This window comes from Gouania willdenowi, chromosome 14, assembly GCF_900634775.1.
Source record: "Gouania willdenowi chromosome 14, fGouWil2.1, whole genome shotgun sequence".
Taxonomy (NCBI): domain Eukaryota; kingdom Metazoa; phylum Chordata; class Actinopteri; order Blenniiformes; family Gobiesocidae; genus Gouania; species Gouania willdenowi.
The window spans coordinates 11,544,546-11,571,626 of NC_041057.1; the positions used below are offsets into that span (position 1 = coordinate 11,544,546).

The 27,081-nt window shown below is 37.5% G+C and overlaps 1 protein-coding gene across 2 annotated transcripts; it reads right to left on the reverse strand.

Annotated features, from left to right (window-relative positions):
• Window positions 1-681: 681 nt before the first annotated feature.
• jakmip2 (janus kinase and microtubule interacting protein 2) lies at window positions 682-27,081 on the reverse strand. 2 transcript variants are annotated; one of them, XM_028466049.1, is made up of 25 exons: window positions 26,598-26,656; window positions 26,327-26,473; window positions 16,285-16,540; window positions 15,228-15,482; window positions 14,910-15,152; window positions 12,048-12,257; window positions 10,995-11,093; window positions 10,765-10,911; window positions 10,534-10,674; window positions 9,886-9,942; window positions 9,027-9,149; window positions 8,789-8,917; window positions 6,785-6,868; window positions 5,811-5,873; window positions 5,612-5,710; window positions 5,343-5,444; window positions 5,181-5,234; window positions 4,399-4,464; window positions 4,246-4,314; window positions 3,973-4,050; window positions 3,750-3,800; window positions 2,896-3,048; window positions 2,734-2,799; window positions 2,438-2,514; window positions 682-1,251 (listed from the first exon to the last, which is right to left on the reverse strand). In XM_028466049.1, the coding sequence occupies exons 3-24, from the start codon at window positions 16,411-16,413 to the stop codon at window positions 2,464-2,466; spliced, it is 2,469 nt and encodes an 822-aa protein (XP_028321850.1). In that variant the 5' UTR covers window positions 16,414-16,540; window positions 26,327-26,473; window positions 26,598-26,656; the 3' UTR covers window positions 682-1,251; window positions 2,438-2,463. The 2 variants fall into 2 exon arrangements, with proteins under 2 accessions (XP_028321850.1, XP_028321849.1); XM_028466048.1 differs by lacking the exons at window positions 26,327-26,473; window positions 26,598-26,656 and adding an exon at window positions 26,886-27,081.

Sequence of the window (27,081 nt, forward strand, 5' to 3'; positions counted from 1 at the left end):
TTCTACATCTACTTTTAAAACTTGCTCAAACTCTGCAAGTTTTACTCAAAGCACGTGTAAATCTAAGGACAAAGTAGCTGAAGGGAGATCAGAATCCTCTACTGGTTCCCATCACAGAGATCAGATTTAGTGCATGTGATTGAGGACAGGCAAAAGGAAAAGGGAGGCCAATGATCTGTCATTTATATTCCATATTTCTGTCATGACTTTCAACAAAAAGATGCTCGTCTTTTGCAGCCGTCACCACAACCAAGCAGTTCCTGCCCATTTTGGGTCCATCAGCTGTTCAAGCTGCTTCAGAGAGATGAAAATAAAAGTGCAGACATTCACCAACAAATCAAAGGGAGACGAGAGGAACTATTTAGACACATGTACATATCAACAATGTATATATTACAGTGCAGAACAGGCATGTTTTGGAAATAGTCCGTGTTGTGTTTAAACTTTAAAGAAAAAAAACAAAAACAAACGGTAACCAGTGAGGAATGTCGTTCCTGCTGGTGTTTAAAGAAATATATTTGAAAAGCTGTTTTACAATCCAGAGGTGCATCAGCTGTTCCATTCCCTTTGTTTGAAACATGTCTGTGAAGTCAATCATCTGAGTCCAGTGAGGATAAATGGACCTGAGTGTCCTGCAGCCCCCCCCCCCCCCCCCCCCCACCCCACGTCCGTTTCCATGCACTGTAGGGCAGCTTTTCCTTTTATCCAGGGTTGAACATGTGGCAGATGTGAGCAGCACCAGTCTGACCCTCCATTGGTGCACCTATCCCAAGAGTTCAGTTTGAAAAGCTTGACTCCTCTGCACCCATGGGACCTGAGTTCACTGCCTGCTGCATTCATGAAGAACGTCCTTTTTGTTCTTTCTAAAGATCAGCACGGATTCAAGAGGTCAAAACGCAGAGTGTGGAGTGAAGATGCATGACTAACTACTACCCTGCATGGCAGAGAAAACATCTTCTAGGCTTTGGTTTGAATCAGTCAAAGCTCATCATTGCAGTAAATGAGCATTTGCATGTTCTCGCAAATACGCATACGCCTGAAAACTATAGGTGTTTTTTTTTTCAATGTCTCGAAAAATAACACATAATAATAACATTTTGTGTGAAACAGAAAAAAAACACATCCACCTACACTGACAGCAGTCACTGATGTTTTTACCACAAGCAGCCACTGCCACACACACACTTTTTCACACTTGCCCAAATAATTAACACTGCCGTTACAAACGAGATCTCCAAGTTGACACGCCGCCTGAAAATGAACGAGAGAGACAAAGAACTCACTCACATGTGCTGTCTGAAGAGAGGAAAAGGCAGATAGTGCAGATAGTTGTTCATAAAAGTGCACATTTTGGTATTTTGCAGCAGTGACTTTGACCCAGAATCACATTTCTAGTGACTTAATTGAGAAAAAACATCAGGATGTGATTGTTTTGGTCCATATTGCTCAGCCCTAATGCTAACTTATTCAATAAAAACAAAATGTGCAATTATAAAAATAGAAAAAGTGGATAATTTTATGTGCAAAAATATACAATATGTACAGACAGCACATATGGCACGTGTCAAATTCAAGGCCCGGGGGCCGAATCCACCCATTTTGACCAGGGAGGTCAACCTCATTTTAGTTCAGGGGTCAAATACTGACCAGTTTGATCTCAAGTGGGCCACAAATTTTAGGTGGGAAAAAGAGCTATTTCAATATTAATGTGCCCGAGTTTGCACTTTCAGGTATGATTTACATATAAGGTACTGTATATATGAGTCAGACAATATCCAAACATTAAGTGACCTTAAACTTAAATTCACTTACATTTTCTTGATATTATGAACAGTTGTTATTTAATTTAGAAGAATAATTTAAGGAAGAAAACATTTAGTTTTTTTAAATTTTTTTTTATCAATTTGAGATGAAAAAAATTACTGTCATCAAGTGATATATGTCTGGGAAATTTGTAAATTTGTGTCCATGTGTATTTGGAAGTGCTGGGATATCTATGATTGAATTATTTAGTAATTTACACGATGATACATATTTTCACAGTCATTTTTACTTTCTCTTGTGGCCCAAATTAGATGCTCTGAAGGGCCGGATTTGCCCCCCCCGGGCCTTGAGTTTGACACTATTTCGGCCAACCAGAGAAAGTAAAAATGACAAAGATATAAAAAAAAAAACACATCATTACATCACATGACGGCAGTCATTTTTAACCCCAATTTTTTTTAACCTCAATTTTTTCAAATTCCTGCAATTTTTCTTTATTTATTACACAAAATTTCCACCAAATTAAATTCTAATTAGTCACAAAATCAAGGAAATATAACTTCCATATTCTGCACATGAACTAAAACTAATTCTGACACCACTATTCTGCTGCAAATAAAGACAAAAGTATTGATAAAGGATGATAATGATTCAGGTAAACAACAGGACTCACCTCTGCTACAGGACACACTGATGGCTTCAAGGCCAAAGAATAAAGGCAAGAGAAAAGAACAAGAAGAGAAAGAGAAACTGTAAAAAGAAAAGAAAGAAGGGACAAAGACAGGAAAGGCGTTAGATGTTGATTGGACATGTATTAGTAACAGAAAGAGACAGGAAGTTCACAATATGAGAAGAGTGGAGCAATTTAAATTCCCATCTTTATATTTTCCTTCTGGAATGTATATGTTTTAGTCACAACACAAAATGTTTAAAATAACTTCATCTACTGACGTCTCACACGTTTATTACCTTTTCCTCCAGATCTTTAATCTGCCTCCTCTGGATTTCTGTCTTATCTTCAAGGTCCCGGATTCTCTGCAATTAAAAAAACAAAAACCATCATCATTCAAAGCCTCTTAGTTAAAGTATTTAAAGAGATCAACACATTAATGACAGCCTGGCTGAGCCCACCTGGTGGGCTTGGTGCAGCAGCTCCATCCTCTCCTGAAGGATCTGGCAGTCGTACTCGCGACTCTTTCTCAGCATCTGCCTCCTCAGCTTCTCCACGGCATTTCTCAGCTCGTCTTTCTGCAGCTCATCCAAAGGCTCGCCGTACTTTATCACCTGTTTAATAAGTCATTGATAAACAATTACTACCTCTTCATATTCCAGTTTCCTTTACAAACCTGTGATCAGATTAAAGCTGCAGTATGTACGTTTTTTGATGTCATTTGGTCAAAAAAATACACAATAACCTTCAAGCATATAGTAATTCAAAATGTTCTGACAGGACACTGGACCTCTGTGCCTTCTCTTGGCTCTGTATTCAAGCTTTGGAAATCAAGATGCAGGACGCTCTTTTTCCGCCAATCAGAGATCTTCTACAGAAGTATTCCATGAGCTGTTTCGGGTGTTACCATTGGCTGCTTGACAAAAGATGATGCACCTTCACATCCAATAGACAGAACGTCAGAACGTCAGTTGTCTGAGGTAAGATGGACGCCGTTGAGCTATGCTGGCGAAGCCCGCTTGCATCATTTAGTGTTTATATATATCTAGGCTTTAGCCAGCGGCGTTTCCTGTTTTTGCACTCACTCGTGACGTGGGCCATTAATGGATCTATTGGACGCGCATAACATAACAAACGCTAGCCGCTTCTCAGAAAAAAAGTCTGTAAGAGGAGTTGGAAAGTCACCAAAATTTTGCGACAAGAGTCAACGTCAATTTTAGCGTGGTTATTTCCATTCCAGTCTCACATGTTCTACATACTGCAGCTTTAAATACATAGGTGGATGCTCTGTGTCGCAGAAAAACAGTTGACAAACCTTGTCTTGCTGCAAGGCGTTGTATAAAGTTGCTTCTAACTCTTGGATTTGCTGCAGAAATAAGAAAAGATGAGCGTTGTTAGCTTAGCATGCTATCCCTCATACAAATATGTGCAACAATAAATGAATGCATGCCGCGATCTTTGACCTTCTCAAGTTTCTTTGAATAAATTTACAGGAAAAATGAAAAACGTAATACAGGTAAATAAAGTAGATTACTGACCATGTAGGCCTGGTCCAGGGCCTGTTTTCTGTAGTCCAGCTCCTCCTCTAAATATCCTTTCTGCTTGCAAAACATCTCCTGCACATTGAAAACAAAGTGGGAGAAGAACGTTTTTGAACTGGGAATTTATCATAAAATGTGATATACATTATAAATGTAAACAACGTGTTAGCGTTTCGTCTACAGGCTTAGTCTGTGCATGTGGAATGGTACTACAAGCTGCTTTATTTCTATTAAAAACAATCACGAGTGACTTCCACTTGTGTCCCTCACCATCTCTATCTCCAGGTCCATCATTTTCTGGTGCAGCGCCGCTTCTGTCCCTTCGATCTGTTGAATCCACTAGAGGGCAGCAGAAAGTGTAACGTGAGTGTAAAAATACCTCCATCTTATCTGAACTATCAGTACAGTCATCCGTTTGTTTACCTTCTCAGCTAGTGATAGAACCGTGCTGGCCTGAATGATGGCTACCTGTTCCTCGTTCCTCAAATTCTACATTAAAGAACACAAAAGGAATAAAAACAATATGAACACGGGTGTCGCCTTTATTCCCACTGTATATTTCATAAACTGATGCTTTGTTTCAGGGTTGGGGTCAATTACGTTTTTCAGTTACAATTACGTTTCCAATTACCCATGTTCAATTACAATTCAATTATGATTACAGTTACCAACATTTTTTTTTCCCAATTAGAATTAAACTACAATTATTTTTTTAATCCTCAGAAAGTCAATTACATATATGTTCTCAATTACTCAAGTTCAATTACAATTAATGACACTTACTGAGCATGAAATAAATAACCTAATACAAGTTAACCTTCCTCTTGTGTTAGCTTTCTGTTAGCTTGTCTTATGATAATGCTAATATCTATCATCTAATTTCCTTCCCATCTATTGATTATCTTGTTAGGCTTCTTAATCAATGAAAATATAGTTTTTAATATGTTTTTAAAAAGCTTGATATGAAACACATTTGAATAATTGTTAAGTGCATGTGTGTCAAACTGTAACATCCCCAGTTTAGCGTAAAATTATAATTACAATTTTTAGAGCATTTTTTATGGTAACTACAATTACAAAGTCATTTATCTGAAGTCATAAACAATTTAAATACAATTACAACAGCTACAATTATAGCTACACCATAACTGTAATTCATTATACAATTATAATTGACCCCAACCCTGCTTTGTTTTAATATTTACCCCATTGTCTCCAAGGATATCCAGCAGTTTGATAAGATCTGGTATGCACACATCCTATCAAGTGAAAAAAAAAAAAAAAAAAAAGGTTAAAAAATATACAATATTTACTTCCGTCGTTGTCTTAATTTGCCAAATAAAAACAAAAGATGAAGTTTTTCTCACCTTGACCCCCTCCTTCATACAGTATATCTGCAAAGCACTGATGCCCTCTGAGAAAGGATGCATCCTTAGATGGTTGAAAGGAGGAGATCTTCGCTCACGCTCCTGAAAACAAACACAGACGTAATGAAAATCAGGCATTGGAAAGGTTTTTAGTGCAAAGTTTTAGCAGAGCACGACGTCTCTATGATCACTAGATGGCAGCTTCAGGCTTCACATGCATCTACTGACTCGTGCTTAAGCTGAAGTGAGACGTTGTTTTTTTGACTCACCTCCAGCTCTAATATCCTAAACTCCAGCAGTTCATTTTGATCCCTGGAGTCTTGAAGCTCCTGCTGAAGTCGACTGTTGTCAGACTCCAGCTTTTCCACCTGCGGACAGAAAAGAGGAACAGGCACCGTTTAAGCTTATAATCTTCGGCTCAACCGTCGACCACTGAACTATAGTCAGAAACGTCCAACTCGTCTCTACCTTTTCTAATAATTCTTGATTTCTTCGTAAAAACAGCTGCTTCTCTTCAACCCATTTGGAGTCCTGATAAGTGAGGTGGAAAAAAGAAGATTTTAACGTTCATCACTTTAATAATCACAATAAAAAGAGAAGATACGTTTATCTGCATGGCTTACTAGTTTTATGTTTACAACTGTTCGGTTATAAATTAGAGATGACCCACTTTCATCACAGTGGGGGCCACATATAGTATATTTTCCTGTCATTGTTGTGTATTTTCTTTTGTCGTTTTGTGTGTGTTTCTGTCATTTTTGCATATTTTTTGGAGTCACTTTGTATGTATTTTTGCTGTTATTTGTATGTATTGTGAAATATTGTTTACTTCTTGCGTATTTTGGATGTATCTTTGTTTTCCATCTGTGTATTCTGATTCGTTTGGGTATTTTTCTGAAATTCTGAATGATTTTGTCTTCCTTCTGTGTGTTTTTGTTGTCTTTTATTGTATTTTTCTGTCGTTTTGATAACCTTTTGTGTATTTTTATGTACTTCTATATGTTTATGTAGTCATTTTGCTGTTGTTGTTTTTCCACCCATAAATTTACTTTGGGGGCCGCACAAAATTAGGCCGAGGGCCACATGTAGCCTGCGGGCCACCAGTTGCGACCATGTTACAGCTTACTGTATTGGGATATGGTTATACAGTGTGTAAGATTAATTTTAATTTGTGTCAGTAAATCTAAAAGTGATCATCATTGTGAAGCACATCAACATTAAGCAGCCCTGTCTACAGTAACAATATCTACAATTTAGAAAATAACACCAATATTGAAAAAAGTATTCTAATTTGACACATCTTTCAAAAACAAAATTTGGGAGCCAGTTTTTGTGATCAACAAATCTTTTATTATCAATTCGAATTGATATATTTTCTTCCACTTCTTTTTTCGTATCCCTGGTGATCAAATGAGTCGGAAGATCAAAGCTGTAGGTCCTACCTGTCCTTTCAGGTGGAGTTCTTTCTCCAAGTCCTCTATTTTGGCTTTGTACCTGAGAACGTCTGCCTGGAGGTGCTCCTGAGCCTGAAACATAATATGACCACCAGAACATCAGCTTCAAACCATCAAACAAAGGCAGACTTTACAGGCATTTACCCTCACACAACAAATACTGCTTAAGAATAATATTCTCCTCACTTTATGTTAAATCATAGCAACAAGCATTGGTTTTTTTTACTCCTTTGTTGCATTAAAATCCCCCCTCCCCCCCTCCCCTCAGTGTGGATATATTGTGTAGCACATGTCAGTAAAAGGGTTGAGTTTATGGACATATGAAAACATTCATTTACACAGAGAAGAGCTGACTGCACCAGTCTCTCTCTGCAGGGGGAATTTCTCTGTCTGCAGGTGTTCCTCACCCTGTACAATAGTGTGGCTTACATATTATAAATACATATTACGTATGTGACTTTCCATATGGAGTAAAACATAGAATCCGAGCTCTCTCACAGAGGTTGTACCATTTCCCTACTCAATGATCTGTAGCATTGACTTTGAAAGGTTAACGAAGAAACAAGTCCTAATTCAGCTTTTGCATGCACACGCACACTCACACACACATGCACACGCACACACACACACACAAATGCACGCACACACACACGCACACTCACACACACATGCACACGCACACACACACACACGCACACACAAACACGCACACAAATGCAAGCACACACACACCTCAGTATAAATAAAATTGCCAATATTTGCAAAATCTACAATATATTTACATATTGTTCTCTCTTCATAAGGCACACATTACAATTTCTCCACACACAATATATAAATATGTACTGTATATACAATATATTGAAATGTATACACATGCTTTTTGTTTTTTACACAGACACACTCCCCAGTAGCTCTTTGTTGCTATTTTTTTTTTTTTATCAAACCGTACAATTGATCACTCTAACCTAACAGCTTTGATTGTTGTATATATCTGTATTATATTTGTACATTTGTATATTTGTATTATTATAATTAGCATTATTTTATATATTTTTTTCCCTAATGTAATGTGTGCATTTATGTGTATTTAATCCTTATTTAATGAACAGTCTTTTATTTAATTATGTACATTTTATTTTCCCTTTCTTTCTTTCTTTCTTTACAATAAATAAATAACATTATTTTCACTTGGAATTATGTGTTTCATCCTTTATCTGCATGGACTAATATTTCATGATCCATATACTGTATTTAAAATAATAAATGTATTTTTTCATGTTTCTCAAACTGAGGTTTATGTTAAAAAAATAAGCTTTACGTACTAATATTCATCCCTACGTACATACATAAGAGCACCTCTGTCCCTTGATGCTTGGTGTACCAGTACCTTAATAATGAACTATGTTCACGGACACAAAAACCACCATAGGATTTTCAGGTTAGTGTAACTTTCAGTTAATCAGTCACGCAGTTAGAAATTGTATTAGGTTACCTGTTGGGACATGCAAAACAAAACTAAGCCTAAAGAAAAAATCAGATTTCAGTTGCAGTGAAATATCTACAACCCATCACATGAATGACAGGTTTAAAGGTGAATAATCAAAGTTGGATACTCATTTGTGTTAGAATTGTCTTTGCAGTCATATCTTTTGACTTTTTAGCCTCAAACACACTTAATAATCTTCAGTATATTGGTATCGCCATTTTGGAGATTTCAGCCAATCAGCATTTGCGTTTAATGTTTTCGTCACATCAAGACTGCTTTTTTTATTTCCGCTCGCATAGAAAGTCTTTATTCTATTCAATCTGACGTTTTAGCGCTTAGCTACGTGTCATCCAGTTCTTTGGACACCAGGTTTTTTACGATGAATTGATTTTGACGTTGCACATACCAGAAAAAGACTTGGGCGAAGAATTTGGATCCCACTATAAACCATCCTAACACAGATCTCTTCTGGATGCCTTTAACGTTATAAGTCTCATTTCTACCTTTGCTTCCATCTCTGCATCCAGGACGCCTCCTTTCTGCTCCTGCAGCAGGGCGTAGGCTCGCTGCAAGGCTTGATATTCTCTGGTCAGCTGACGGAAACGCAGCTCAGACTCCTCGTTAGAAAGGCCCTAGTTTAACACACAGCAGGTTAAAACGTAGTTGAGAAACAAGCACTCTGCAGGGCTAAGGTTACACTTCTGGTGCAGGTTAGATGAATTCAATAATCCAGATTCTCACCTGATTCAGATCTTCATCAGGAGTTGCCGGCGTTCTGTCATTCCGGAATGAAGCCACCGAAGACGTCTCAGAGTCCATCGACTCCTCGTCGTATCCGAAAAAAGTGTCTACAACAATGTGCCTCTGCGGGAAAACAATAATTGATTGTCTTTCACAAGAGAAACTTAAGGATTAGGTAATGTCCATTAGGGATACAACTTTTTTACTTCCGGTATGATATCCGATATTGCAGCCTTGGGTATTGGCCGATACCGATATGGATCCGATGTGATATCAGCATGAATCATACATACTTTTATTACTTATTTTGTAGTGTGGAATGTTAGAAAAGGTTCGATCAAGTGATGTTACTCAAACAGAGAACAATAGTCAGCAACAGTAGGTATGAGAAAAACTGACCCATTTATTATTAACCAATTGGTTACATACATTTTAACCTTCAACATAATATCTACAGTATTCTAAAATTGAATAAAAAAATTCATTATTGAAGATTTTAGATGCAGTCCACTAAAATTCGATATTCGTTTTCTAGCTGATATCGGACCAATATCCGATATCAATATCAGAACGGGACACGAGATATGTTTTTTTTTTTTTAAATCATTTTCTAAAAAGGTCAATACAAATGACATGACAAACATGTAAATGTGCAATACTCTAGCAATAGCAAATACATTTTTCTGTATTCTCATACTTGATATGCTCAACACTGATTCAAACTGATCAGGCCTTTTACAATTCAACATTTAGATTCAAAGGTGGGTAAATGTATAAAAATATAGCTAAAGACCAGAGTGTGCACCCGTTTTGTTCATTCATTTGTTTAAAAAACATTGTAACATAACATTCTGCTCACCTTTATCGGCCTCGAACTTCTTTTATGTCGTTTCTTTCTGAGTAGCTTTTCTCTATCCTAAAAACAGAAGCAAAAAAAGAAAACAAAAGCAACATTTTGACTTACATGTGTAAAACTGGTAATTATTTGATTGTAGTTCATAATTCAGCAGTGGCAATACAAGTGTTGTGCATATATTTTATGGTTTCACATATCTACACTATACTGTATGTTTCAATACTGTTACTGTATTTATTAGATATTACAAGCTGATATATTTCCATTATTGGTCATTCAGAGAGTGGCGATGATACCCTTTTATACAAGGGTGGATAAGGCTGTTAAGGATATATTTGTAACTTCTTCCAATTTTGCCAAATAGGTTGATTAAAAGACCCTGACTACAACTGACGTTTCCAATCAGGGTCAGAATGCCAAAGCCAATAATAAAGGGCGATAAAATGCAGCATTAAGAATGATCTGGAGCAAGAATGGAAGATGATTTTGTAGGACTTTATTTTTCATGTTTAGACTGGACAAGCTGGTATTTTTCACATGAATAACCCCTATACCTTAAATTTTCTATGTATTGGTAGATTTACATCTACAAAGGGGTTCCTACTGTGGATAAAGCTTGTGTGAAAGATGGGTGGATTTAAAAAGACATACTCTCGTAAGTTCGTCAATCATGCTTTGCTGTTCGAGAACTTGAAGCTTGAGAAAGGCTATTTCCTGGTCATCGTGCGCTTGGTCAAGATCGTTGAGCGACTTCAGTTTCTTCAGTGGGGGATTGGAGCTGAACCTCTCCTTCTGCGGACACATAACACAAGACAAGGAAAAGACCTAGATGTCACGACAACAGCTGAAAGTACACCAAGATGTTTAGGTGACTGTGCTGACCATCTCCAGGTTCTCCTTGACCAGACTTTTTAGTTTCTCTTCTAGCTTCTGAAGGGTTTTGTTCATTTCATCGTTCCTTTTACCCAGCAACTTGTTTTTGTCCAGCAGTGGTTTGCATTGCTTCTCTGTCTCACGGATGCGCTTCAGCTAATAGAGAGAAAAGAAATGGAAGTAATATAATATAGTAATATAAGTAATATAATATAATATAATATAATTGATAGCATTACCAGTTCATTTCTCTCATCGGCCAGCAGTGAGTTGCGATCCTCCAGTTTACGGATAGTTGAGTTGAGGTCAGCCATCCGTCTTTGATTTCTCCTCAAGTCCTGGAACAAACCAACAAAAGTAAATGTTTATAATACAATCAGTTCCATCAAAAGCTACTTCCAAAATGCTGTTTCAAAACTAATGATGATGCACGTTGTTTAAGCAACAGCATTTTGTCTGTTACTTTGTATTCAACCAAGCCTTTGCTTCCCAATGAGCCTGGCTGACAAAGTCCGTCTGTGTTCGAAATGGCATACTAACGTACTATACACTACACACTCAATCAGTATATACTGTCTACTCGTATGATTAGGATGGTGATCGTTCCCACTGAAGTATACTTTCCAAGTTTCGCAAGATGCATTTCGAACCTACAGCGACAAAAACCTGACACACACTGAGGCTAAATATCTCCATTGATTCGCCACCTTTGAAAGTTCTGAAATCACTTTAAGCGAGAAAGTGGCCAAGTAGAATATCAACATGTGGACATTTGATCCATAAAACTGATGGAAAACACATTTCATGCCGACATTTCGGAGATTTTCAGAGAGACATTCCATTGTGCCACTGACAAAAGTTCTGCTTAACTTCAAAACAAGAACCCTACTTAAAAAAGGGTAAAAAAGAAAACACAAATGGAAGACAAGAAGAGACGCTTTTGTTTTGAAAAGAGGATGTTTGATTTTTAGCTTGTAGTCGGTCCCAGGACGATTTTACATTCCATTCGGAATGCATCATGGGGCGATTGAGTATGACTAGTGTGCCCGTGCACCATTCATACTTAATAAATATCCTGATATAGTATACATCTGTGTACTTCTTGCATACTCAATCTTTGCATACTATCTACTGTGAACGCACAACATAGTCATTTTTACGTCAGACTTTAGTATGAGTAGGACATTAATATAACACAGCCCCTGCCTCAAGCTCATCTCTCTGAGACTGATGTCAAGAGTAGATACCGATAAAAGCTGACCCAGTCTGATTGGAGATTCCAGTGTACTTACAGGGCTGCCACAGTGCTCTGCCCCGTCCCCAGCTCTGCCTGGGATCTCTCTTTTCGGGCTCCCCAAGCCACACTCAGATTCTTTGACTAGAAACAGTTGTTCATCCAGCGCATCCTTCTGAAGCTGCAGCTTCTGTAGGATGCCCGTGGCTGACTCCAGCTCCCTCTCCAGAGAAAAAATGGTGCGATCTTTAGACTTGATTTCATCCACCTGTAATGGACCAAGAGAAAACTTCTGAGAAACTGAAAACAGACGTCAACCCATGAAGTGGTCAATCGTATCGGTTGGTGTGTTACTTTGATGTATCCAAAAGCCAAACAACTGTTCATTACTTGATTATTATTATTAGGGCTGTCACATTAATATGTTAATTGTGCACAAAAGAAACAACACCACTAATGGCTTTTTTTTCTTCCTTTCTCATTTCAAGAGTTCCTACTATACCCATAATGCGGATGCACAATACAATACCGGAAACCGATGTGCTTGGCATTAGTTTTTGCTTATAAAAACACGGGATGGAAAACAAAAGCCCAGTTGTGTGCAAATTGTACAAGAAAGAGTTTTCTGATCACCGGAGCTCTTCTAGCTTCCGCTACCCCCTCGATGCTAAACATGTAGCAGCTAGCACGGACACTGGAACCGTGCTAGCTGAAACATGCTGTGAGCACGCTGTGTCTCCAATTCACACTGGACAAGATAACAGGGTTCAGAGCCAAAATCAATAAGTCCATGAGTGACAAATGAACAAACTCACTGGATAAATATTATTATCTGAAAGTGAGAAAAAGCAACAAGTTTGATATTCAAAAATTGTATTGCTCAGAAAAGTGGTATTAGTGTTTTTAATGTGCCAACTTATAGACCTGGAGTTTTATTTTCATTTGTATTTTCTATTACCGGTATTTGAAAATTGACTAAAGTACACATTTAGGCTGTGCAATTAGGCAGTAGAGCAGAGGAAGAGAAAGGAAGAACTGCAACAGGAGGAGGTCCATCTGTAGCAGTTCTTTGTCTCGCTGCAGGAGGACGAGCAGAAAATAGAACTGAAACAAAAGCAACTACAGCAGTTGGAGCTGAAGCTTAAGAACAAGCAGGAACATCAGGAGCCCCCGCAGGAGCTGATTAAGAAACAAGAGTATCTGCAGCAGGAGAAACTCCAACAGCAGGAGATTTCCCTCTTCCTGCATGAAACACAGCTAAAGCAGGAGGATGAGCAGCAGTACATAGAGTGGAGGGAGCATCACCTTCATCAAAATAAACAGCGGCAAAAAATCCTGAAGGAGATCATCCATCGCTTTCAGAAAGACAACCGAAACAACCAGGAGCAGCTGCAGCAGCGCCTTCTGCAGACACGCGTGAAGCTAGGGGAGATTGAACAGAGAGAGCTGAGGCTGCAGGAGCAACGAGAGGAGCTGAAGAACGTAATGGAGAAAGTGGAACTACTGGCAGAAGAAAGTGAGAAGTGGGAGGTGGAAGAACAACGACAAGTGGAGAAGCTGCATGAGATGAAGGACAAGCTCCAAGAACTGTTCTCTCAGAAGAAGAAGAAAAAGAAAAGCTTGTCAAAAAAGCTGAAAGATGTTTCGTTCAAAGATGGGGAAGAAATTCAAAGAACCTGCATCATAAAAGGTTGGACCTGTGGAAACAGAAGAGGAAGTGGAGCCTGAGCAGAGGGCGGGGCTTAAAGAGTAACTAAATAAATAGTAACTAAACCCCAAAACCACCTTTTTCTACTAAATAAAACCACCAGGTATTGATGGAAAGACAATAAAACCAATGAATGAAAACAAACTTTCTTGTAACAATGTTTATACACTGTCTTGTTGGTGTATATGTACTTGTCTAATAAACTTCAACCTACACCATCTTCCCAGTTCTGTTCAAGTTTCTGTTCTAAAAAAGAAACACACACACACACACACACACACACACACACACACACACACACACACACACACACACACACACACACACACACAGCCAGCGGCTCGTTAACTAGAAGTGCAACACAACACGTGGACCCACAGAACAACGCTAAGTGAAACAGTTAAAAGCTGCTTTGAAAGTTTAAAACCTGCCGTTGGGATTGAAGAAATAAATTTTAAAAAAAAGACCAAGTTTTTCCTGCAGTTTGTGAGAATATATACTGTAGGAGTGAACGGCTGTTTTAAGGTTTGCTTGCTTGTGCACGTCATCGAATAAAGTTTTCAAAGTTGAGGACATCTCAAAATAAATAAAATGGCACTCTGGTGAACGATGTTTACAATAATGTCTATCAAACCAAAATACAATCAGTTCCTACAACGCTGCACTATTACAGGAAGTAGAACCACATTCACACAAAGATCAGAGTTGTCACAGTTTCTACACGTTTGTTGGGGGTTCTCAGAACGAGACACCTTCAAAAGGGCTCTGACGAGAATTATAAATTTCTTTAACACGGCAAATTACACCTTTAAAAATACATATCCGACAAAAATAAACATTTTAGGGTTAGGGACAGAGTTAGGGATAGGAATAGAGTTACAGTTAGGGTTAGGGCAAAAATAAAAGAGTTAGCGGGGTAGCTAAAAATAAATATGAGCTACACAGAACTTTAAGTCACGTGGTGCACCTATCACGTGACCTAAACTGGCCAATAGCAGCGCTGCGTAATCATAGAGTGGCAGTCTACAGATACGTTTAACGAACCCGTAGCCACGGCCTTAATTTAGGGCGTTTCTCAGCTATTTTTAGGGTGAGATTAAAAAAGGAATTGATTGATTAGATTAATTAATTACAGAGCATAATTAATTCATCGCAAAGATTCTTTAAAAACTGTGAGATTATTTGTGAATTGTGCTGCGTCCACAATCTTACCAGTCTGCGGATGTCCCTCTCACAGTCCCACTTGATCTTGGAGATCTGCTCCTGGTGCTGCTGGTGCTCCACTCGTAGATCTCCGGCCTTCATCTTGTCAGCCTGAATCAAGTTTCCTAGAGCCTCGTCAGTCTGTTTCTTAACAGATTTCAGCTCTGCTATCTCCTGCAGGAGCTTCACTCTCTCCTGGTCAAAGAAGCGACGTGCATCCTCCTTGGCTTCCAGGGTTAACGCAGTACGTACCTGCGGTAGAAATGTGGAAGGTGAACGTGTACTTCCACAAAAATAGTTTTTATCTGAACTAGTAGATCTGCTCACCTTCTCCCCACTGCCGTCACGTATGGCACTCAGTGCCGCCTTGAGCCTTTGGTTCTCCTGGTCTTTTATTTTGGCGTGACGGGCCAGCTCCTGCTCGTGCTGCCGAGTCAGGTTTTCCCTGAGTGTCTGGAGCTCCTTTTGCTTTTCCTCATGCCACTTGGCTCGCTGCTCCGTCAACGTGGCCGTGTGACGGTGCTGCTCCTGCTCTCGTACCCGTTTCACCTCCTGCACTTTGTCACGCTCCAGCTTGCTGACCTTGTAGCGGAACGATGGACGAACAAAGATGAGAGGAGGAGAAGAAAGGAGAAGAATGATTCCATATTCAAACAATTTGGGAGTTATTTGTTCTTAATGTCATTTTTTCGTTTGCATATGTCAGGCAGCATTAATTGCAAGAATTAATAACGCAATAACTGAATTCTTTGGAGTCAGGAATCCTTAAATTAACCCCTTGGAGTCAGTATAACCTCTCGGAGACAGAATTACTCCTCGGAGTCAGTATTGACTAACAGCAGGGGGGCGCAATGTTCATTGTTTGACTAGGTTTGAATGGGGATATTAAAATATTATTTTGCCAATTAATTAATAACTGTTACACTTACAAAATAAATGTAATTATATTGTTTTTGTTGACTGTTATACACTTAAAAGAATGATTCAAGCCCTCTGCAAATGTGGCACATATTAGGGATATAAAATTAATCTAATTCAGTGAATATGCATACACATTTAATTGATGTAATTCAAATGTTATTAACAGTGGTGAAAGTGATACAAAAGATAGAAGGAGTCACCTTATTACTCTTTATGCTGGGGTACCCTAGTCAGTAAAATTGGACTAAATTTGGGGGCGTTATCGAACAAAAATCTATTCTGTAATAATAATAATAATAATAATAATAGAATACACAGAAAACAAAAATGAGGATACTCTACATTCTCACTAATCACAAAATAGGAACAAAGGTGTCATTTTACATTTACAATTTAATTCAAATTTAAAATACTTTAAGTAAGAACAGTCTCGACACTCGTACAAGCTGATGTGTGAGGGTACCTTGCATTTTTCTTGGTGTAGCTCTATCTGAATTTCAGTTAGCTTAGACCTGAGATCTTCATTGGCCGCCTGTAAGGCAGAGATGAGCGCTTCGGGCTTCTCGCCCTTCGTACGCCCCTTTTTAGCCATTGAGAGAGAGAAAAAACTAGAGAAGCTCTTCTGCTTCTTTCATTGAGAATTCACAAAAGACTTTCCAAGGTGCTTCTGAGGTTTCCAGTTCCTCCTCTTCCTCATTCTTCTATAAAGCACACGGGCTCTGGGAGGAGACGAGAGAAAAGACAATCAAAGTGAGACATCAGCAGATGTGTGAACAAATCTGTGCTTTTCCTGTAAAAAACTGAATAATGAAACTAATCATGGTCAAGTCCTCCCTCTATTGCTTTCCCACAAAGTGATGATTACACAACACCAGTACAGTACCCTCAAGGATCTGCCGCAAATTCAATACTGGCCACAACTGAAACTAACTACGCAACAGCCAGAGGTGTAAAGAGTACTGACATATCCTACTCAAGTAATAGTACTGTTACTTGATTGAAACTCAAGTACAAGTACAAGTACACGTAAGTCAAATACATAAGTCCAAGTAAAAAGTAGCTCAATTAAATAGTACTCAATGTAAAAGTTACGAGTTACTTTCACACCCCACCTTTATTGTTGGTAATAAATCTTGCCACGGTTCACTTGCATACAGTAAACATCTCATATATAAACTTAAAAAGAAGAGACCAAATCTTGCACAATTGGAATGAAAGGAATTTTCCACAAAGGCATCTGTATAAAATAAAAGGTTTGTGAAAATGTACAATGTTTATTTATTTTTTTTAAATAAAACAACACCAATGAATTCATTTCAAAATAATAAAATCTTCAGGCTCTAAGTATAACTACATTTATGACCTCTAAAACTGAGAAAATGACCTCCATTCAAAGCTGTTTTGGTGCGGTGCCTTAATTAATTTAATTTTTTCAATTTTAATTTAATCTGGTTGGTTGGCTATGATGTGATGTATTTGATTGTTGTCTGGTCATTCCATTTTTTTTTGTAGTTTTCACAATGTACGTTTATTATTTTAAAACCAAAAATAATCATTCACTCAGTAACGATTGAGGGGCGGATTCACTAAGATCTGAAATAAATGAGTGTATAAATGTAATTACTTTACGTCTTTTAAAATGTACTTAAGTACAAGCAGAATACTGAGAGAGAAATTTACTAAAAAAAAGAAGTACGAGTACCAATAAAAGCAACTCAAATACAGTAAAGTGTAGGGATGTAAAGATTAATCGTGAAGCAGTTAAAAATCGATTCAAAGGTGTCACGGTTCACATCGATACTTTTTTATAATTTTTTAAAATTTTTTTAATTAATTAATTTTTTTACAGCTATCTATTTAGAATTTGAAATTCAGGACACACCACCGTGTTTTAAATCAGAAGTGTGGAAGCATTTTGGCTTCCCCAAGACAAAATGAAAGAGGTGAGAAAGAAAGAACATGTGAAATCCAAGGTAAGAGGAGCTCAGAGAGGAAAGGGAGAAACGTGACAGAGAGAATAAAAGCCATGGTTTGTTTATTTATATCATTTCTTTGATATGGGATTTGTTTTAAAGTCCAATTGTTAAGGCACAAAATACATTTTTCAGTTGCACTTTTAAAAAGAAAAGGAACTAGTTTACTGTAGAGCCAGAATTTAAATTCTTCATCTGTACTATTTCTTTATTTATTTCATTCAGGATTTATTTTATAATGAAATTGCATTGTTTTGCATAGTTTATCAAGGGATTCTTTTGACAATGAAGGATAAAAGAAAATAGTACAGCATTTATTTCTTTTTTTCAAAGAAAATGAATATTTTTCAGTCGTCATTTGTCTACAGTCTCATTTTGTAAAATAAATCGTGAGAGAATCGTATCGTGAATCGAATCGTATCGGGAGTTGAGTGAATCGTTACAACCCTGGTAATGTGAGTACTTGTAATCGGTTACTTTTACCTTTGGCTACAGCTTATTTACACTTTTACAGGGATTTATAAACAATTTCATTGCCTTTTTTTTTTTTCCTCTTTAGTGCTAAATAAATGAAGTTTAACCCTTACCCTGGTATCTGTAAAAATGTAACACAACACTTGTACACATTATAGCGAACAGCTGTACCTTTAGTGTACAATGCAACCAATATTACAACACTGTCAACTTTAAGTACTTTGTGTGCTGAAGGAAAACAGAATGAACTTTGTTCTTCTTAGATCATGATTTTGTGTTGGTTAAATTCACATACCCGTTTCATTTTATTTTGTTGGCTTTGCTAAAAGCCGGTACCTACTGTACCAACATTTATTCTTTATTGGAAAGCCAACAGATGCTTTAAAAAAAAAAAAAAATCCACAAAAGTGCAACTGTATCTTAATTTGTCAGGATGACTCAGCATCTGTTGGATGGAGTCTGTTTTAATCCAGTAAAGTGTTTGACATAACCTTACTTAAGGCTTTAAAATGCAGATTACAGATGAGGCAGTCACTAGTTTAAATCCACAGATTTAAGTTAATGCACCAACTGATTATTTTTTTTAAAAGAAATCTTAATTTCCGCCGTTCTCTTTTCAGCATCCGTTTAGGACACTACTGTTTCAAAGGACTCAACACAGGAAAATGTGAAATATATATAAACTCATCAATAACATAAATGAAAACAAACTTGTCCTATTTAAAGGTCCAAAACTGCCACCCTGCAAATAGAACTGACGATTAGTGCCAGTCTACAAGTCAAACCAAATCATGTCATCATCATGATATTTTAGAAAAAAAATATTCCTGTATGCGCATTAAGTTGGCATTACAACTTGTTTGTACACACACACACACACACACACACACACACACACACACACAAAAGTGGGTCGCGGACCTGTACTGGGTGGGTCGGAAACAGCTGGTCAAAAATAAATAAATACTTATTGTCTCTCATAATGGACTTGTCTTTTATTTTGAAAGACACTTTTCTTTTGACAGGCACATGATGCACAGAAAAATATATGGATTTATGTTTTAATTTTTTTTTTTTTTTTTAATAAAAGCTATTTTTTAAATACTAACAAAAAAAAAAAAAAAAAAAAGTGGGTCACGATTTAATGACCGCGGCAAAATGCGGGTCCCAGGGTGAGACCAGTTGAGAATCCCTGATGAAATAGCAATACAAAAATGAATAAATGAACCTAGTGTCAGCATAATGATTATCATATCACACATGGAGCCGCCTGTGTCTGTCTGGGTAAAAATAAAAAATAAAAAAAAATACATAATTCCAAACAGACGGACATCAACCTAACTTTTTGGTTATGCTTACAAACAGTAGGTCACTTGTACTTGACAAGTAATGCTAGTTCAATAATTTACCAAACACAGGAGAAAGAACATGTCCCTGTTTACCTATAAACCATCTGTGACAGGTAATAGTCTGCAGACCATGAAGCCTGAACTGGATGTCAAAGCCAAAGTCAAAGTGTCTTTATTAGTCTCCCTATGGAGACATTTGTGTTGGACGGAGGGCTCTGCTGCAGAGACAATTAAAACATTCAATCAATCACATAATAAAAAAAGAAAAAGGAATGTGTTCTTAAAAAAAAAAAAAAGGCTCATTTACATCTGTTGTTGTCTGTTAGCTCACATTTCAAATGACAGATGGTTTTATTTATTTTTTGTATATATTTTAAACACAGTAATGCAAGTTAATCAGCTATTTGCTGTGACAGAAAAAAAAAAATCAATGAGGTGGTTCTAGGCAGGGTTCTTTACACACATTATTGTTTTAAAATATGTTTAAAAACGACTACATTTATAGTGTAATCACTATGAATTTATAATTCTCCTTTTTTAAAACAAGACAACCAATGTGCTCTCTCTGTAGCAGCTGCTATATAATATGGTTTGATAAAAATGTATATAGTAGTCTTTTATACAATTAAAATGTTTTTTTAACCTGTTTCAGCAAAGCTAAGGTCACTCTGAGCTATCAGCAAACACGTGCTGTAAGGTTAGTTTTGTGCCGTAAAATGCACACAAAAATCAATTTCGCGCGCAGAAAAATGAATTGCGCATACTAACCCCTGAGCCTTTTGCAACACTAAATGTCAGACCTTTGTTTAATAAGTTATTGGTATGTAACAGAAAGTCTGTGGTGAATCGTGATTATTTACAACTCTGCATTCTGTCATGCAACTGAAAGTATTACTACCTCTAAGTCTACTGTAGAACTTGAAACTGGCCCAGGTCCTGGAGCATCCAGGATTATGTTTGCGGAACACACATCTACTAATCTCTTGCATTGCAAAATCTCCAGGAAAACAATTTACAAGTGAATGATAGAATTTGATTTGTCTGTAACGGGTTCATACAGCACAATGTCCAACCAAGAACTTATTAACATGGTATCTGGTACTAGAAGACAGATGCCAACTGCTGCTTACAGTGATCAAGGGCCATGCTGTGCCGTGTTTGTTTCTTTACAAAATGTTATCTTTTGATACGATGCCGATTAGGCTTTACACCATCAAGATGTTTAGGCCGATCACAGATCAATGAGTAGGGATGTAACGATTCACTCAACTCCCGATACGATTCGATTCACGATACTGGGTTCACGATACGATTCTCTCACGATTTTTTCATTTACAAAATGGGACTGTAGACAAATTTTTTTGGGGGGAAAAAAACTAGAAAATACTGTATTATTTTCCTTTTATTTTTCATTGTCAAAAGAATTCCTTGATAAACTATTCAAAACAATGCAATTTATCTAAAAATAAATCTTGAATTAAATAAATAAAGGAATAATACCAATGAAAATGAAGCCTATTAATTTAAATTCTGGTTCTATAATAAACAATGCAAAACTGCATAATAGTTCTTTTTCTTTTAAAAGTGCAACTGAAAATGTATTTTGTGCCTTAACAATTGGACTTTAAAAAAAAAACCGTCATTGCACTGATTTACGTCATATTTGTTTGGACCAGCAGAGGGCGCTGGTAACACAGTGGTCGGTTGGCATGCAGATATTCTAGCAGTGAAGAAGAGATGCTATGCTAGCAGACAGAACTAATAGAAAAACGTGACTTTTACAATATTACAAGTAATATTACAGACATTCTTTCGGTGCTAAAGGGGATATGAATCATTTATTAACATATTTAAGAGTAGAAGGCAGCCAGAAAGAAAGTATTAGCAGACTCCGCCCGCCGCCAACACTTCAGAAAATCGATATCAACCGTGATACCTATGAATCGATTTTTAACTACCTTACGATTAATCGTTACATTGCTATCAATGAGTTTAAAAAAACAATCACTAATCCGATCATATGAGTAGGAATGGGTACCAAAATTCCTTTGATACTACCCTGTATCAATGGCGATTTCCCATGCAGGACCTAAACACAACATTGCACTAGCAAGAGCCGGAAGCGTAATAACATCAGTAAACATGGCTGATAGTAAGCGGTCAAAATATGCATCTGTGAATACGGACTTTAAGCAACAGCCGGTTTTGCGATGCCACAGAATCAGGAAATATCACTGTGCTCTGTTGATGGACTTCCAGTGTCGTCCGCCTTAAGGCCCAAACACATTCCAGGGTGGAATGTATGAGGAGCGGACTCCGAGGAGGTCCGCCAGGCATTTTAGCTCACTGCTAAAAATTAAGATCACGCGTACCAGGTCTCACACAAAACACTGCTCGACATGTATTTTTCACATCCACCTCAGTAACAAGGATGCGTTTAGGTAACGTAACATGGTACTGTTGATTTACAATAACTCGGTACCAGGTAGCACCCAAGGAATTCAGTCAGTACCTAAAAAAGTACTGAATTTGGTACCCATACCTACTCATATGATCAGATCGGTGATCTTCTTTTTTAAGCATATTGATCTGTGATCAGCCCAAAAATCCTGATTATGTAAAGCCTAATATTAATCTACAAACCATGGCACAGAAAGCACACACACTCCTGTGTGTGGATAGGATGGATTTGTTTTTGAATAAATAACAAATAATGTACCAGACATAAAGAAAGTTTGTTTTATACCCACTTGGTTACACACAGACTCCAAATGGGGGTAATGAACTCATTTATATACATGCCAAAGGTTTTGTGATCAATGATGAATTTGAGCTTTAAGATATAAACTGACAAACATACTTGGAATCAGATGATGTCATTTTGTTACTGGTACCATATGTCATCACCAATGTCTGCAGCATTGCCATACAGCAGAAAGTTATTGGTTGAAGTCAGGACTGAAGGCTTTGATTGTGTAGTTTCCATTTTCTCAAGTACCTTCACTAGTTTTCTAGATATGTGTGTGTGCTATTGCCTTCATGACCCCTCAGTAACTATAGAAAACACATTGAGGGATGTTGGGAAGTGTGACGAACAGGAGACGTGGATGAATCATATGATATGGAGGATGGAATGCAGCCTGCAGGCCTTCAGTCTGAAACTCTGATGTACAGCAGACGGAAGGAACTCATGAAGCCCAGCAGCAGCATGGTTAAATAAAGCCTCTATGTATGGGAGACAGAGACAATTCAGAGAGAAACTAAACAGAGTGAAGCAGTGAAACCCCATCCAATGACCTATTTCCTCTTTTCTTGCTCTGAAGGCGGATGCGTCTGTATTGGAATATCTGCCATGGGCTTATGTGTGATAATAAATACTACCACATGAAGCACACTGGCACCATGACCTACTTTTGACTCCTCAGACATCATATATGACAGTTCGTGGCAGATTTATCCGAGTGTGTCGACTGGAAGCCAGAGACACACGGTTGACTGCTGTATGGCAGACAATGAGGATTTAAAGCAGTAACCGCAAAAACTGACCTTTTTTTTTTTTTACAGTGCGTATTTGCTTCTTTTCACATTTATTGCGAGCATTATTTAGTGAAAAGAAAACCACACACATACAGTGCAGACATTTGAATATCTGAACAGAGCTGTTTGGAGCTGCTTAACCAATGAGCATTTTTGGCTTCATCTGTTTGGGCTTTTTTTTTAGTTATTTTTGTTAATTCCATCTTATGTAACCAAGTGAGCAAAGGTTAGCTCATCTAATGCGGGTATTACCCCACTGTCAATGACTGCAGTACAGTTGTGATGTAAGGTTGGTCAAAGTGTCGTGACATTGGCTGGAGAGCAGAGGCACCCATGTGCTTCTTTTAGGATTACATCTTAGATAAAATCAAAAATCTTTTCAAATCTGTTTTACTTGAGGACGAAAGACCAGTCAGGACAGAACTGTGATGATACTGGAAAAGGCAGAGGGTAGAACTTTTCAAAGGATCGAGACTTAGAACAGTGATTCTCAACTGGTGGGTCGGGACCCAAAGATGGGTCGTGGACCTGTACTGGGTGGGTCACGGACAGCTGGTCAAAACCATATTAATACTTAATGTCTATTGTGTTGGGCTTGTTTTTTTATTTAGAAAGAAACTTTTCTTTTGACACGCATGCTGTGAAATGCATGTTGCACCGGATAATATACAGATTTATATTTGAAAAGTGATTATACATGTGTGTTTTAAACAGCGACTTTTGAAAAACTAACTTTGATTGGTTGACAAAATATGGGTCCCAGGGTGAGACCAGTTGAGAACCACTGGTTTAGAAGAAGCTCATTAAACTCCAAATGTACATAATACCTTGCAATGTAAAGGGCTGAAACAATTCTTTGAATACCTTGATTATAAAAATGATTTATGGATTTTATCTGCCTCAAAGCCTCGCTTATTTGATAAAGAAATCTATTTTTTTTTTTTTTGTGTATTATTCTTTTATTTACCATGTCTGCATCTGTCCTTTTTTGTTTTTCTTTTTTGCACGTTACATATGTAATGCATATGAAATAAATGGGTTGTTATTAAGTGATCAGTCTTTTTTTCTATTTTTTTTTTTATTTTCAAATTGTGCTTCAATTAAACTAAAGTATATTTTATCCAATGAATCAATGTAATAATCAAAATAATACTTGATTACCAAAATATTGTATAGCTGCAGCCTTATTTCTGTATAAGAAAAAAAAATAATAAAAAATCCTGCCTTGTCTGCCTTGTCCATCCCAAATGTGTCTGCATTTACAGTGTTCCCTCCATGAGAACCAATCACACATCATAATCTGCATTTTACAGAAATGTAACCCCCCCCCCCAAAAAAAAAAAAAAAAAAAAAAAAAAAAAAGAATAAGTGTGGTTTAGTAGGTTTAGTTTTCATTGAAAACTTCGCTTACTCCATTAATTTCCATTCATCCAATGTATATTTCTGACAGTATGTGCATGAAAATTAAAATAATCCACCAATGTGACAAAGTCATTACATGCTATTTGACTGTTGCAGGCATTTGTCGCGGTGAAATGGTAAATGTAATATTTAGTAACAAGTACATAAACATGAATGGCAGTGGTACAGTAAGACTGATGCTATGAAGAGATGCAAACTGTATGTGAAATGACAGAGTATACAGGCCAGGGCAAAAAAAAAATCGAGACTGAAGATATAACAAGATTTCTATTTTTGCGATTTAGAAAATTACAATATTGCCTATGTCAATATTTTTTTTTATATCATTACTATTTCATAGCTTATTTTTTTTATATAAAATACTTGTTCTAGGACTAGATGCTTTTGTTACTTCTCAGAAGAGCATGAAAAGCACAGTTAAATGGATTTAATAGTGCAGTGGTTCTCCAACTTTTGTGGCTTAAGTACCCCTTTCTTACTACTTCTGAACCCCCTTTGTCAGACTACAACATTTTGCTCAGAATACCATGAAAAAACAGCTATAGAGCAAAATAATCTCATTGTGTAAATTAGTGGAATAGAAACAGTAGTGTCTCTTGAATAGAATTATTTATATAGTTTTTTTTTTTTTTTATCATTTCCAGTCACTCCTGCCTGGTGTGGGACCAAGACTGACATTTGTATTTTCAGTTCATGTTCAAATTAAGATCATTTACATCATCATTATAATGATTACCATTTTTAACAAAAAATAAACATTATAAAAACCCATATTTTTAATACAATATTTACATTTGTTCATTTTCCACTCTCTCTCTACCATATGTAGTGCCATTGCGTACCCCCATTTGAGAAACACTAGGTTAGTGCATGCTAATCCAGACCTTCCCCTAAACCAGCGATTCTCAACTGGTGGGTCGGGACCCAAAAGTAGGTCGCGGACCTGTATTAGGTGGGTAACGGGCAGCTGGTCAAACATGAATAAATACTTAATGTCTCTCATGTTGGACTTGTCTTTTATTTTGAAAGAAACTTTTCTTTTTGCCAAGCATGCTGTGAAATGCATGTTGCACAGGAAACAATATAGATGTATATATTTTTTTTTTAATTGTGTGTGTATTCAACAGCTATTTTTGAAAAACTAAATTTGGTTGGTTGAATTCTAAAAAAAAAAAAAAAAGTGGGTCGTGATTTAATGACTGTAGCAAAAAATGTGGGTCCCAGTGTGAAACCAGTTGGGAACCCCTGCCATAAACAAGCCACACTACAGTGTGGCATCAGTACAGGATTTACCATCAGAAAATTGAACCCAGAATTGTCTTTCTAGTAAGACTTTATTGAGTTAAAAATATTAAGATTTGTGTCGTATATCGCCATTTTGAAAAAGGAAAATACATACAGTATATATATAGATATGAGGTTTATATCGTCCAGCCTTATGGAAAAGCAGTGCGAGTATAGGACACAGAAATGTGTGAAAAGTCTACAAATTAAATATACTGAATGTTTCAAACAGGAAAATAAAATCTGTTCACACCAATTTGGAACCAGGTTGTACTGTACATTCCTGTAGTATTTATAACACCATATCAAAAGGTCAATAACCAATGACTCTGAACCACTTTCTACAATCCATAAACAATTAACTCCTGACCAGTCACCAGTCCTGCATCTTTGCTGACCCTGAGACAATAGTGTGACAAATGCCTTCCATCATGATGTCTGCTGATCAGCCAGTGATGCTCCTCACCATCACTGCACCAGCATCCTCTGTCTAGCAGCATCACTGCAGAATCCCATCAATGCATGTCCGGAAATGTGTAATGGTCGCTCACAGTCTGACTGGGAATATGCACAAACAAATGCATGCATCATGTGCACTAAAATGTGTTTCCTCCTGCAGCACATAAAGCAGAACAGCAGGGATCTCAGAGGAAGTCTGTGGATGAAGGTAAATATGTATATATATGGTGATGGATGCTGCATAGTGTGTGTTATAGTGTGTGTGAGAGGAAGAATACAATTCCCAGTGCTCGTCCCCCGTCATCTTCCAGGGGTGTAGGCCAGGACCAAGCTCTCCCACTTCCGACTCTTCAACACGGAGACACGATGGCATTTCTACACACAAATCTGATCAGATGATCAATACAATTATGAAACATCAACCGAAAACCACGCATCGTTATTAATGAATGGGAACGCCGAGTGTGGACGGACACCAGTGAAGGCCCGCTAATCCCAGTGACTGCCAGTTCAGACGATGGGAAACGGAAAACCCGCAGAAATGAGCAACGTTTTTCAAACCTTACCTCAGGACTGACTCTCATCGCGCGTGCAGACCTAATCTAAGAGGAATCGCGTCCATTGTAAAGCGCGTTCGCTCAGAAAGACATCATCAGCTTCCTCCTCCTCATCATCATCATCTTCATCATCATCATCATCATCACCACCAGCAGCAGTAGAAGCAGAGCCTGTACAATGAAGCAGTGATGGCCGGTGGTGATG